Below are 15,033 nucleotides of genomic sequence, written 5' to 3'. Positions count from 1 at the left end.
CACTCTGTAGACCAGGCTGGCCTCGAACTCAGAAATCCGCCTGCCTCTGCCTCCCAAGTGCTGGGATTAAAGGCGTGCGCCACCACGCCCGGCGCTCTTTCTTATTTACAGAAAATTTCCAGACTTGCTTTATCATGGTACAGATATTTTACCACTGTCTTACAATAAAATGCCAAAAGGATGAGTTTGATAACTTTTGAGGAAAAATACTTTCAGTTCACACACACACACACACACACACACACACACACGGTTTATTTGAAAAAAAAATCACTTGAGAATTCTGAAATACTGAATTAGTTGAAGACAAGAAAATAATTATTGATCTGGTAAGCCTGAAAACTGCTTTTATCTAGGTTACTGTGAGACCATATAAACTTAGCAAGTGTCATACATGCCTGGAACACAAAAGTAGTAGAATCAAGGTCTACTACTGCTGATTACCTGCTCTGGTCTTGAAATGAGTAAGCAAATTCAGTCCATCTTTTTCTGACTTCTGTACTCTGTTTCCAGATTTATATTTTGCTTTTCAATTAACATTAAAAAGTTCATATAAATTATGAGATTCTGCTAAAATCCACTAAAATCAACGCCACCACCCTCGGGTAGGTCTACTATTAAGATAAAGGGTTAAGTATCTTTAGAGTATGAGTCTTCTATATTCTAAGCTCTGCTCTAAAGCTCTGGGATATAAGACACAGGAGTCACAAGTCCAGTACACTGCAGGTTAGGGCATTTCTAGGCTAAACCTTGACTCCTAGGTATTTATAAAAAATTTTATGGAGGGAGGGTTCTGGTGTCTCTGTAGCTCATTTCAGTTTGCAGCCTTCCTCCTTGTCACCCAAGTACTTGTTTGCATCACTGTAGTCCATGAGAATAAGCCAGTGATTTATATTTTTAGTCGTGAGCTTAGCCTTTAATGGCTGAGATATCTTCCCAGCCCTCCTCTAATTTTTAATAACATTTATTTACTTATTTATTTATGTGTGTAGTAGCAAGAGCCCTTGCTCCCTGAGCTAAGTCACTGGTCCGAACAGTCAGAATTTTTGGAGCTTTGGGATTTTACAGTGAAAAGTATCTTAAGGCGTCCTTCAAAGTTGAATTATGTCAAAAGTCATAAAACTACTGAGTTTGAGATAAAGCTGCTCCTCCTTATCCATTACTCTTCAATTCTAAGAAGCGTTATCCATTATTGTTTTTATAGACTGCTAGAATCCTGCCACCAGATTACAGTAGGCATGTCTGTAAAATCCTGTGCAATTACCTTATCTTTCTATGTCTCCATTTATCTGTGAAATAAGATAGTAAAAGATATAATTTATGACTGTTGACTAAATAAATACATATGAAATACTTGCTAAACATATTATGCAAGATTGTTAAACATAGCAAGCTACAGCTTTAAATATTTGGTATAAAACTACCAACTACATATTAAATCTCACCAAAGATATGAACAAAAGTAAGAATATTCTCTGCATAAACTGGAAATGAAATCGTGCTCTGCCATAAATGACTAAATTACCTCTTTTCCCGGTTAAGGCAAACTGAATGGTATTTCCTCCAACTCCACAGAAAGCATCTACTACAATGTCACATCTGAAGGACTGACTGACACGGCCAGCAATGTGCTCAGCAATCTTCTCAGGAGTGACTGAAAACCAGCCCTCTGAAAAGGGAGAACAGTTCGTAAAATGTGAGATGCCAAGAATTCAAGCGTGAAAAAGAAAACACATTGCAAGTTAAAAAACCCCAGAGAGATGGCTTAGTGCTTAGGAGCTCAGTTATAAGCTAGCACCGTTCTTGTATGGGACCTGATGGTTCCATGTCCACATTGGGTCCTAACTTGAGCTCTATCAGATCCACTCCCTCTTCTCTTCTTCATACTCAGGTGCAATCTGCACATATACTCATAAGAATACAAATTGCCTCACTTTAGAGAAAGGTCCTACAAAGTTGCTAATTCCTGATTAATTTGTAGAATGATTTTCTCTAGTAACCAAATACACCTATACTTTTTCTGTTTGCGGCATTACCTACGGTTTATCAGCTATGGGAACTGGCAAGTTCTAACTGGCTAGCTGCTTCCTGTACTATGGCGACTTTCTCGATTATTTTATTTATAATGGACAGGTAATGAATGACTCAGTTTTTATTAACACTTTAGCAACATTTACATACATTCAAGGATTTTTTTATGTAGGGATAATCTCTTGCGCACTGTGTAAAAGCATCACCTTTCAATAAAAGTCTGATGGTCAATAAGCTGAGACAGGATTAGAAAGTGAGACATCTGAGAGGAACTCGGGAAATAGTTTTGCTACCTGCACCAGGAGGACTCGGGGAATATATGAAATTGAGGAGGTAACCAGCCATGTGGCAGAAATATTAGTATAAATGGGCTAATTGAGTTGTGAACTAGTCAAGGAACAAACCTAGCTTAAGGCCTAACATTTACTAATAATTAACTTTCCAGTTGTCATCTGGGAATTAGGATACAGGTTGAAAACTCTGCGGTTACATTATTATTATTATTTTTGAGTGCTTTGCTTTCATGTATGTCTGTCCATGGTGTACATGCCCAATTTACATGTTTTTAAATGTCAGAAAAAGCAAAGAGCAATAGGAGAGGCTACTTTAGCAAAGCCATTGCCATGTTCAGAAATGAACTTATACTTAACTGGAGGGAAATACCACCACCCTCCCTCCCTTTTTACCTGAAAGAGCCTACATTTCTCAGAAATAAATTTCTTTGAAAAAAATGATGGGCAAGTGTTCCTGTTCTTACTACTTACTAAAACTTTAAATGGCTCTTCATTACTTGAAGAAGTCTAAACTCCACTGAATATTTTTTTTTCAGTCGTTTTTCTCCTATTAAATTCCCATGTACTTTCTATAGTGCTCACTATTATACAAATTATACATGAGGTATAGAATCACTTAAACTTCTCAACAGATCAAGACCTCCTGGTTGTGACAGTTAACAAAGAGAGATATTTAGTCTCAATATGAAAATGAGTGTCAGCCTCTGAGACTAAATTGAGTCTTTTAAGATCATGGAGAGTAGGGCAGACATGGACCTTGAAGAGATGGTTTAGTGTTAAGAGCACTGGTTGTTCTTCCAGAGGTCTGGAGCTCAATTGCCAGCAATCCCCTTCCCTTTATCTCACTGTAATGAAAGCTGATTCTCTCTTTATCATGCATGAAAACAGAGTAGTCGTACATTAAACAAACAAATGAGAGAAGGAAGTCAATGAAGAATTCAAGTTTTCAATGTTCAACATCCTTAATCATCAGGGAAATGCAAATCAAAACAACCCTGAGATTCCACCTCACACCAGGCTAAGATCAAAAATTCAGGTGACAGCAGATGCTGGCGAGGATGTGGAGAAAGAGGAACACTCCTCCATTGCTGGTGGGATTGCAAGCTTGTACAACCACTCTGGAAATCAGTCTGGCGGTTCCTCAGAAAATTGGACATAGTACTACTGGAAGATCCAGCAATACCTCTCCTGGGCATATACCCAGAAGATGTCCCAACCGGTAAGAAGGACACATGCTCCACTATGTTCATAGCAGCCTTATTTATAATAGCCAGAAGCTGGAAAGAACCCAGATGCCCCTCAACAGAGGAATGGATACAGAAAATGTGGTACATTTACACAATTGAGTACTACTTAGCTATTAAAAACAATGAATTTATGAAACTCCCATGGAATTATGGATCTGGAGGATACCACCCTGAGTGAGGTAACCCAATCACAAAAGAACTCACATGATATGCACTCACTGATAAGTGGATATTAGCCCAGAAACTTAGAATACCCAAGAAACAATTTGCAAAACAGATGAAACTCAAGAAGAAGGAAGACCAAAGTGTAGATACTTTGTTCCTCCTTAGAATAGGGAACAAAATACCCATGGAAGGAGTTACAGAGACACAGTTTGGAGCTGAGATGGAAGGAAGGACCATCTAGAGACTGCCCCACCCAGGGATCCACCCCATAATCAGTCTCCAAATACAGACACTATTGCATATGCCAGCAAGATTTTGCTGACACGACCCTGATATAGCTGTCTCTTGTGAGGCTATGCCAATGCCTGGCAAATACAGAAGTGGATACTCACAGTCATCTATTGTATGGAACACAGGGCCCCCAATGGAGGAGCTAGAGAAAGTACCCAAGGAGCTGAAGGGGTCTGTAACCTATAGGTTCCTATAGGTGGAACAACAATAGGAACTAACCAGTACCCCCATGAGCTCGTGTCTCTAGCTGCATATGTAGCAGAAGATGGCCTATCATTGGGAGGAGAGACCCTTGGTCTTGCAAACTTTATATGCCCCAGTACAAGGGAATGCCAGGGCCAGGAAGTGGGAGTGGGTGGGTTGGGGAGCAGGGTGGGCATAGATTATAGGGGGCTTTCGGGATAGCATTTGAAATGTAAATGAAGAAATTATCTAATAAAAATTTGTTTAAAAAATTCAAGTTTTCAGTGATAATTAAATTATACATTTTTGCATTAGGTATATCTTCATCAGATGCACTTTTTAATGACCTACATACTTCTGTTACCTTGCATAACTTGCCACAAATAGTAGTTAAATCTGAAATTCAAACAAAGATGTTCATAGCCATGTAGTTGAGTGATACTCCACAGGCAATGAACCATCATTCCTTGAAAGGTGAACATCATGCTGGAGGAGTGCCTCAGCGGTAGAGTACCTGCCTGGCTCAAGTGAAGTCTTGGGCATGAGAGTCTGAGGAACGACTACAGATTACAGGAAGCTAGGAAAACACAGCAACTAAATGCACAACACACTGCTTTATGACAACATATGGCTTACAGAGATAACTTACTATCTTTGTTTTATTTTCTTTCCATATGAGGGACTGATCCCAGGTCTTGATTATTATTACAGCAAAAGTCCTTGTTGTTAGAAAATGCATACTAAATAACTGGGAGTGGCATGATATGTGCAACTGGATCAGAAAAAGACAACACACACAGGATCAAATTAATGTTGGAAATAGTTGAATCCAGGTAAAAACGACATAAAATTTTTGTTTTATAACTTTTCTGTAAATCTCCAGTGGCTTTTAAGTAAAGCTAAACAATACATGTGTATTTTATTTACCTTTGTCCAATTTGATGCCATCATCAAAGCGCGAGAAGAGCCTGTACCTCTGGGCCCAGTATTTGGCCAGCTCTGGAACAGAAGCTATTTCAGGTGGTAGATCATTTATCTTCTTCTTCTTGTTCTTCTTCTTTTTCTTCTTTATTTCAACTAAAATAAAATAATACAGATGCTGACCATGAAAAGAGAATGGAACTAAGGAATTCATAAACAGCAGCTATATCAAATAATCACCAGTTTGGAATGTAGCAGACCACATGTGCAGTGACACATGCAGAGGATCACAGAGCAAGACAGAGTACTACTGCTTCAGATCACAGCCTGCCTGTCATGTATTGGCTTGAGAAAACTGCCTGTGTGGTCTCTGATCTCTGCTGCCACACTGTCCCTGGCAAATTTACTAATTTCTTTTCTTTTCTTTTCCTTTCCTTTTTCTTTTTCTTCTCTTGTCTCTCTTCTCTCTCTTTCTTTCTAATGATTTTTTATTGATATGCATTGGTGATTTGTCTACATGTATATTTTTGGGACAGTATTGGAACCCTTGGAGCTGGAGTTACAGACAGTTACAAGCTGTCAGATGGTGCTGATAACCGAAGCCATGTCCTCTGGATGAGCAGCCTGCTCTTAACTGCTGAGCCATCTCTCCAGATCTCTAAGCTCTAATTTTATTCCTACAAGAGGAACAGATGACGAATGCATAGTACTTTATTAAATTCATTTATAGCACTGATGGGAGGTAAGGAATAAACATCTGAAACCTTCCAAAACCAGAATCCTAAAGCACATCTGGTCTCCACCATGTCAGATACAGGATGCCCAACCTATATACCAAAAGCACTAATACAGGTATAAAATTGTTGACACCCACAACACTGTTTTGGTTGGTGAATTACAGAAATGTAAACATTTTTCTTACTTCTTTTTTTTTGTTGTTATAGTCCTGGCGAATTGAACTTAGAAGCTTGTGTTAGACAAACACTCAATTTCTGAGCTATAATATAACCTCAATCATTTTTCTTACTGAGTTATGGCCCCAATTATTTTTCTTAAATACTGCTGAACTTGTGGTCTTCCTGCTTTTAGACCCCCGAGAAACAGGTTTGCAGGCAGGGTCACATTTCATTTCAAGACAACATTTTTTCCAAGGCCCATTAAGTTCTAACCCTGGCCATATAAACTCTAGTGAACACAAGGTGTCTCAGGAATATGGTCAAGTTCCAGTCAATAATTATTTTTTAAAAATCCATTATTAAATGATTCTTAGGGTTTCAGTCTCCAGATTAAAAGCAGCCATTTGGCAATGCTAATGCATGAAGAGAGTTGCCACAGAATACAAACAAGACTACAGTTGACAAATAGAGCTCTATTACACTTAAATGTTTTTAAGGATAGGGTAATGTCCTAATCTGCCCATCAGGTTATCACAAATAGCCGTAAGTGTTGCAAGAAAAGTACTGTTTTCACCCATCTCAGTACCCAAGTAGCACACGAATGTCAGCTGTCAGAACACTGGTAATGAACAATCACAAAAACACTCGAAGTCTACTATGTAAAAAGGCAGGAGATAGGTGACAGGAGGCTTAGGTACATGTGTGCCTACACAAAGTAAAGGAATCAATTAAACCAAGCATGCCGGATAGTTTTACGTCAAATTGACATAAGCTGGAGTCACCCGACAGAGTGTCACTTGAAAAACTGTCTGCATAAGATGAGGATGTAGGCAAGCCTGTATGTAGGTTATTTTCCTAGTAAGTGATGTGGGAGGACCCACCCCATGGTTCTGGATGCTGTAAGAAAGCAAGCTGTGCCATCCAGTAAACAACACTCCTTCATGGTCTCTGCACTCTTTTACCACGTTCCTGCCTCAGCTTCCCTCAAAGGATCGTGATTCAGGATATGTAAGACAAATAAATAAAACCTTTTGTCCCCAGTCTACCTTTTAGTTATGTTTCATTAATGAACTAGTACCATAACGAAGAGACTAGGCTACTCTTATTAACCGTAAAAGGGAAGGACCATAATAGATATAGTTGCTTCAGAAGGACAAACATGAAGCAGTTCACAAAATGAACTAAGTAAAAATGTTTATCTGTGATGTTCTACCAAATACTTTCATCTTTATTAATAAAAGAAATTTGGCCACTAAAAATACTAGTTTCTGTATTTATTAGTGCCAACTACTACAAATGTATTTTGTTGATATTCTATCAAAACCCTTCAAACCATTACATAAAACCATTATCAAGAAGAAAATGTGTGCTTCACCAATTTCAAGAGGGACATGGCCCTGTCAGCCAGGAACAGAGTCAGCAGAGATCAAAGTCCACACATATAATGTTTATCTTGATTTGATCCAGCCTGGTTAAGGAAAAGTGAGCAATAGTCACAGTGCCATAAGCTCATTCCCACTATCCAGAGGCATCCATGCTACGGAAATGTGAACCAAGGACATACAAAGTGAAGCACATGCATTTCTTTTGTTTGTTTGTTTGTTTTTCTTGTTTTTTTCCCGAGACAGGGTTTCTCTGTGTAGCCCTGCCTGTCCTGGAACTCACTCTGTAGACCAGGCTGGCCTCGAACTCTGATATGTGCCTGCCTCTGCCTCCCAAGTGCTGGAATTAAAGGCATGCACCACCACCACCCCTGCTTTAAAGATTTATTTATTTATTTATCATATGTAAGTACACAGTAGCTGTCTTCAGACGCTCCAGAAGAGGGACTCAGATCTCATTATGGATGGTTGTGAGCCACCACAGGACCTTCGGAAGAGCAGTCAGTCAGGGCTCTTAACCGCTGAGCCGTCTCTCCAGCCCCCAAGCACATGCATTCTTACCTTCTGTTTCTGCATGGGGAAAGTTTGGTATTTCTTCAGTTGAACAGTTCTCTGGAACAGTTGCTACTAAGGAGCCTACTTCACTCTTTTCTGCTTCAAGTTCAGTGGCTGAAGAGATGATCTGACATTTTTCAGGTTCTGGATCTCTGGTCTCCACCAGGTTGTCAGCTTTCTCCAAGGACATGTCTTGTTCCTCTGAGTCACTGCTTGTGCAAGTGTCTTGCATTTTGTTTTGAGAAAGAGACTCCTGGGATGTCTCCTCATCTACTCGTTCATTAACCCATTTTAGGAATTTTTCTACCTGAAATTTTAAGATACCATAACAAACACAAATTAACTATAAAGAAAATAGAATTTTCTCACCTTTTTACCATTTGTGTCTTGATTAACAAGCTATCAAAATTATTAGCATGAAGTACAATGTATCAAACAAGCTACAATTATGGGCTATCTGGAATTTAGGGGAGCAACCTATTATCTTATTAAGAATTCTTTTAAAAGAAGTTACATGGCATCAACAGAATGCCAATTGTCTTTAAAATAAAATCAGAAGGTGCAGGAAAGATACATGAGAGCTGCAGAGACAGCTCAGCAGATAGAACCTGGGTTCTGTACCCAGCACTTACATGGCACCTCACAACTGTTCTGTCCCAGGAGATCTGATGTCTTGTAGACTACATAGGTATCAGGCATTCACACATACACAAAAAACACATAAACATAAATAAATCTAAAAACAAACCACAACCCAAGTTAGAGCTATCTCAGAAAGAATAAGTAAGAATAGCAGAGCTGGTAGATCTAAGTTCTTAGTTGCTAAGATATAATAGCAGCCCAAGTTTGGATGAGTTACTTCTTTGCATTTGCTGTACAATGAATCTTCTCTGTCAGATCTTTATGATCTTGAGAATAACTTTCAGAGAAAGGCAGAGAAATGTAAAACCTCACACTGAGGAGAAAGTGCCACCTATCTGTACCCAAGAGAACTAAGGTCATAGCAGCCACTATAAACAGATGTTTCTTATTCCTTTGTAGGTGAAACGTATGGAAATTATTACTCTGAAAACATTTCAAAGTCTTGAGAGACTGACAGCAGGCAGTCTACTTCAGATATAAAAAGGGTCACTAAAATAGTCATTAAACTATAACTAGCCTTGAGCAGTCTGAAACACACACACACACACACACACACACACACACACACACACACACACACGGAAAAATAAACGACTAATTTGTAGCATGCTTTGCTAGATAGAATGCTGCAGTCAGAAGCATGTGAAGATACAACAGAGTCAGACGCTGGAGATTGTGCTTCCTGCCTTTAAGGGAGTTGGTGGCAACACCAACTGATAAGAAGGCTCTGATCATCAGAAATGCCCCATCCCCAGTAGAAGGATAACTCACCCAATCACATGATGTTCTAATTCACTTATTTTCTATTTCTTTATAGCAAAGGCTGAGAGGGATCAGGCTACAGTGTTACTCTATAAACTAGGCTTGTATTTTCCACTCTTGGGTCAAGCCTATTACTTCAAAGTATGATCATCAGTCTTTGGATGAGCTCAGAATCCAGGCTTCCCGTTAAAACCACAGCAGAATCTGTACTGGGATCCTGCTTTGTGTAAAACAGGTAAGAAAATTGCCCCTGTCCTTCTATGTACTACACAGGCAAATCAATCTAACTGACTTATCTTCTTAGATGCTCAAACTTTTTAGTTTTCAAACACCCCTTTTTTCATATTACCTCAACTTCTTTCCCTATTCCTCAAACCCAGTTTTCATAATATATAACTTTGTAAAGTTAGTGGTAATTCATTTGCTGTATCCTTCAATCTTGCAGGGTGGAACTTTCCATTTGAACACAACTTTAAAGAGCCAAGCTATAAACCATAATTGTGTCTCAACTGGAGGCTTTACTCCTTACTTACGCACCTTACTCCGTACTCTACTTTTACGCACGACAAAGGGTTTCCCCGAGTCCTCGGTGAACAGGATGTGCTTGCTCTTCACAGGCATCTGCTTGCGCAGATCCAGGTACTTTGATTTGTATTTCACATTCTTCTCTAGATACCTGACCTGTCGATGGCTGAAATTTGGAATTCCACCATATCTAAATCAGACCAAAAGAAATGATTCACGTGTTAAAAAATTTCTCGTATGGGGAAAAAAAATATCAAAAAACCCCTAAACTAACACCGCTCCCCCCAAATCCTCAAATAACTTTTTACTACTATTTGTTAGTTATTGCTATCACTTACTCCTAATAAATTTTGAAAATGATAAAATCACATACTACCTGCAGAAAAGGTTATGGTTTAGTCTTTATGACAATTTAAAAGCAAATGTGAAGGAAATCTGAGTCCGTGGACAGCCTGGTCTAAAGAGAGAATTCTAGGACAGCTAAAGCTATACTAGGAAACCCTATCTCAAAAAACAAAACAAACAAACAAACAAAACAACCCAAAACAAACAAAAAACCCCAAACAAACCAAACAAACAAAAAAAAAATCAAAACCCCAAATCCCCCTTCTGCAAAAGCCAAAAAAACCCCAAACACCACCACCTCCCTGGCCCCTAAAAAAACCCCAAAACCAAATGTGAAACACCGATGATAAGTCTAACAAGGTTATTTTTTCCTGTTTGAGATAGGTTTATACCATATAGCCCAGGTTTGCCTGAAATTCTTCATTCTCCTGCCTCAGATTCTTGAATGCTAGCATTCCAAGTATGGCATCATAACAAAAATATATTTCTAATGTAGATTAGAAAGTAGAAATTATGTAGCAGACTGCCATAAAGAGGGCTAGCAAAAACTAAACAAAAGCATACTTCCTTGTTGGGGTAATTTTTCTCAGCGTGATGACAAAGCCTTACACACATTGGCCCATCAAATTAATGCTAAGAATGGTTGCTGAATGCCTATAGAGCAAATCTGATCTAACCCCCTGAGTTTCTATCTGCCAGAAAGTTTCCAGGCTCCTCCCAAATGTCCTCTTTGACTCATGTTACCCTAAGTTAAATTCTAAACAATGAAATATCTCCATGAGTGTATACTACCAAGAGCCAAATAACAGTTTACATAAAATCAATGCTTCCAATAACGTGAACAGCTTTTACATATAGTATTAAATTCTATCCTTCTTAGCTTAAAGTGAGTATACAAATTACTCCTGACTTCAAGCCCTTAGGCAGGTGACTTTGAAGCCATTATAGGATTTGAATTATAAGCATGTACTTTTGAACTAGTTTGGAGTCAATTTACACATTAATCATGAGGCATTTCTCATTTTCTTTTCCTACTAAACTCATGATACACAGCTTATTTAAATTCCCTAAAATACGGTCACTAAGACATTAAGTCTGAACCCTTAGAAACATAAAACCTCAAAGAATGGGATTAACTGAACTAAACAGCACATACTGAGGCTGTTCAGTTCAGTCTTCCTGTCCTGAGATGTAAGTTACTCTTACATAAATATCTACCATTCATATTTCTTTTTAACCTTTGGGCATTCAATCCCAGAGAATACTTAGGTTTCTACACACAATGTTCACAGCAGCTCTACGTATAACAGCAAAATACAGAAAAAAATCCAAAGGCCATTTAAAAGGCAAATGGTTGAATGATTTTTGTTATTTCCATATCTCCATAAAATGTGTTGGCTACCCCATCAAGGAGGAGGAAGGAACAAATGGAACGCATACCTAACAGACATCATGCTTAGATCTTAGGAAACAACCTGGATATTGTTAATGAGGATGGAGACTTAATGCAAACTTTCACTGAGACGATTAGGTAAACACTGTTTGTGGGTGCCAACAAGAAAGGAAATATATGGCATATTGCTGAGAAAAGCAAGCTATGACCTATGCATGCGACATTAGTGACTTATAAACAAGCAAGGAGTAATCTATGTACCTAGTTGTGAAACATTTGAATTTTCACATCTTTGTTCCATGGTCTGTTTCCTCGTCTTCAGAAGAACAAATGATAGCGCCCTGTGATGCCAGGTAGGAACCATCATTTGAAGCTCTAAGATCTGAGCTTAAACCTTCTCTTTGTGAAGTGTGATCCAGACTAGGTCAAAATACATGTGACCTACAGCTGCTGTATCTATGTAATAGACTTTTTAGTAACAAGAGAAGCTAGTGTGTTGTTATTTACAATGGTATCAAACACAGTATTATCTACTGCAATGCCAAAGAGATTAAAGCTGGCTGAAGTTATTAGGATTTCAAGAAAGGTGATAGCCCTTATGAATAATTACTTTTGTCCTGAGCCATGCTTGAATCCTAGAAGGAAACCATTGTCATCAACTTCTGAATCTGGGTTTTCATCAATATCCAATTCATGGCTAAAAACACAAAAAACAAGACAAAATAAGGGAACAGTAATAAGTGGTAGTGACTTTCATTATGAACAGTATCACACAAAACCACAAAGTATGGAGAGTACTTTAATCAGTATTTTTTGCATAACTTAATATACTCAGCAGTGTTTGAAACTAACAAGCATTCATATTCTTTTCTTTAAAGATTTTTCTATCTATGTACATGGGTATGCGAATAAAGGTATGACATTGGAGGCCAGAATGAAGACCGCAGATCCTCTGGAGTTGGAGTTACATGCTGTTGTGTGCTGACATGGGTGTTTGGTACCTAACTTAGCCCCTCTGGAAAAGCAACAAGTACTCTTAACTACTGAGCTACCTATGTAGCCCCAATCTTAAACCCTTTAAGTATTCTACCTTTATTCCTGAAGATGGTGTAAATATTTCTCTCTATGTAATCTCGGCTGAAGCCTGAGCTTAATTTCTGGAGTGATTTCTCTAGAACTCTTCCTAAAAAAACATTTGAGAAGAACCAATCAGACGAAAACATTTTTATAGAAAAACTGCTAAGAAAAGTAAGGTATCGGGGCTGAAGAGATAGATGGCTTAGAGGTTAAGAGCACTGAAAACTCTTTCAGAAGACTTGGTTCCCAGCCCCCACATTGTACGGCTCACAACCACCTGAAACTCCAGCGCCAAGGGATCTTGATGCCTATTTCTGGCCTCTTTGGGCACCTCATGAACATAAACAAACAGGTGATGAAGGAAAAAAAAATTCAAAAAAGGCTGTGATATAAGCAGCAGGTGACCCAGCAGGTAACTGAACTTGACCAGACTTAGAATAGCTAGAAAACACTCCTCTGCCTACGCCTGTAAGGGCTTTCCTAGGGGTTCAATAGAAGAGAAAACTACCCCAATGGAATCCTAGACAGACTAAGGAGCTTAGAAGAAAGCAAGACGGGAACTAGATCTTAGCCCTCAGTGCTTCCTGATGCAGTTATCCAGCTGCCTCTTAAACTTATACTCAAAACTCTGAGTTGCTTCCACTAACTGCCATGATGGGAACGGAGGTTGAAGCTATGAGTCCAAATAAGCCTCTTTCCTTATGCTGTTTTTGTCAAGTATCCCATGTCAGAAGTGAGAAGTGCCTTAAACAGGTTATCTCTGTCCACTGATTATATGGTCCATTGCATCAAACAGAATATAGGAAGAAATAACTCTCATAAAGTTTCTCTTTCCAAGCAAGCCAAACTCTATAAAAATTTTATTGAGTACATACTAAATCCTAGGAATATCAGCACACATCCCTCTACTTCTAGGGAACGTGTAGTAACTAGTGGGGCAGCTAATAAACAAAGGTACCCATGTCAGCCAACCCACACAGCAGTGGCATGTGTTTGTAGACTAGGCTAGTCAGACTTCTGTTTGTTTATCATTTTTCTAGTTGCTATGGAAGGAAAAAAATCTTATGTGGAACACTATAAAGAAATATGCCCACCTAATGTTCCAATTCTGTAATGATCTATTCTTTCCTAATTATCTACAGTATTGGTCCTTGGGACACACTTGACTTTACTGTATATTGTACTGTATATATATTTTTCTGTTTACAGAAAAAGCACTATCGGGGCAGAGTTGATCTTTACTGTAAATTTAGGTAAGTACCAAAGTAAAGACCTTATCTTTGTCTCACCATCCCTATGCATTCAACAAGAACATTTGGTTGAAGTCTATTTCAAAAAATAGCTTAACATGTATACAAGAAAGAAATTCAACTACATGTGTGGGGTGGGCTGAACGTTATGTACTTCATTGATACTATCCTATACTGTCTGATAGTTCCCATCGACGGAGTGATCTCACAAATGAAGAACTAAGTTATTTATTTAGGATTTATGAGGGATAGAATTGGAACTCTGGGTCTAAAGGTCTCAGTACCAGACCCCCTTTCCTTATAGCATAGTGCTGCCAGGTGAGGTAACATGTGACTTACCTTCTCTTTACTTTGCTGGGCTTGTGCTCAGGTGGGTCATCGTCACTCTCATTTCCATCAGCCCCATTATGGTGTGGTCTATGTTTACCTTTATTTGTTCCTGAAGACTCCTGCAACTCTAAAGAAAGTGAGATTACGATGTACTTTTCCCTGAGGCCTGGCAACTCCTTTATTATTTTTAAAGGCAATTAATTTTGGCTATGCTGGTAAGATTTAAGGTTTCATGGTCTAATCATGCAACCACATGTTATTTTGTTTTGGTCAAATGGCACGGCACATTTGAACACTCAATAGTGGTCTTTTAAAAGTTATTTATTTATTTTTTAAGATTTATTTTATGCATGTGAGTACACTGCTGCCCTCTTCAGACCCATCTGTAATTGGATCCCATTACAAATGGCTGCGAGCCACCATGGGTTTGCTGGGAATTAAACTCAGGCAGGACCTCTTGAAGAACAGTCAGTGCTCTTAACCTCTGAGCCATCTCTCCAGCCTGGTCTCATGAGATCTCATCACAATTCACTATTTTAATTTCAGTTCTCTGATGAATGCACAGCAGTGAAATCACCTGATAATAAAATTCTCAGAACCTCACCTCCTACGTAACTGAAGCACAATCGTGGTTTAAAAAGCAAAATGAAGCTAGTTTGTCCAGATCTATACTATAGGGTACAGCACTTCTTTTCTGCTTACTGCTGTTGGCAGGTATATCCATCCTTTTTCTTTTTTTTTTTTT

At 38.7% G+C, this 15,033-nt stretch overlaps 1 protein-coding gene across 1 annotated transcript in view; it reads right to left on the bottom strand.

Moving 5' to 3' along the window:
* The window catches only part of Tgs1 (trimethylguanosine synthase 1), a 41,699-nt gene that overhangs the window by 12,714 nt on the left and 13,952 nt on the right, over positions 1–15,033 (bottom strand). The window contains exons 5-10 of the mRNA XM_021159873.2: positions 14,298–14,415; positions 12,242–12,328; positions 9,906–10,083; positions 7,971–8,271; positions 5,138–5,287; positions 1,526–1,669 (exon numbers count right to left, since the gene is read on the bottom strand). Coding sequence (XP_021015532.1) covers positions 1,526–1,669; positions 5,138–5,287; positions 7,971–8,271; positions 9,906–10,083; positions 12,242–12,328; positions 14,298–14,415 — 978 coding nt within the window. The remainder of the gene's footprint in view (positions 1–1,525; positions 1,670–5,137; positions 5,288–7,970; positions 8,272–9,905; positions 10,084–12,241; positions 12,329–14,297; positions 14,416–15,033) is intronic.

The sequence above is a fragment of the Mus caroli genome, chromosome 4, assembly GCF_900094665.2.
Source record: "Mus caroli chromosome 4, CAROLI_EIJ_v1.1, whole genome shotgun sequence".
NCBI classification, from domain to species: Eukaryota; Metazoa; Chordata; class Mammalia; order Rodentia; family Muridae; genus Mus; species Mus caroli.
The sequence above is the reverse complement of the archived record's forward strand: the minus strand, read 5'-3'. Positions and strand labels throughout refer to the sequence as shown.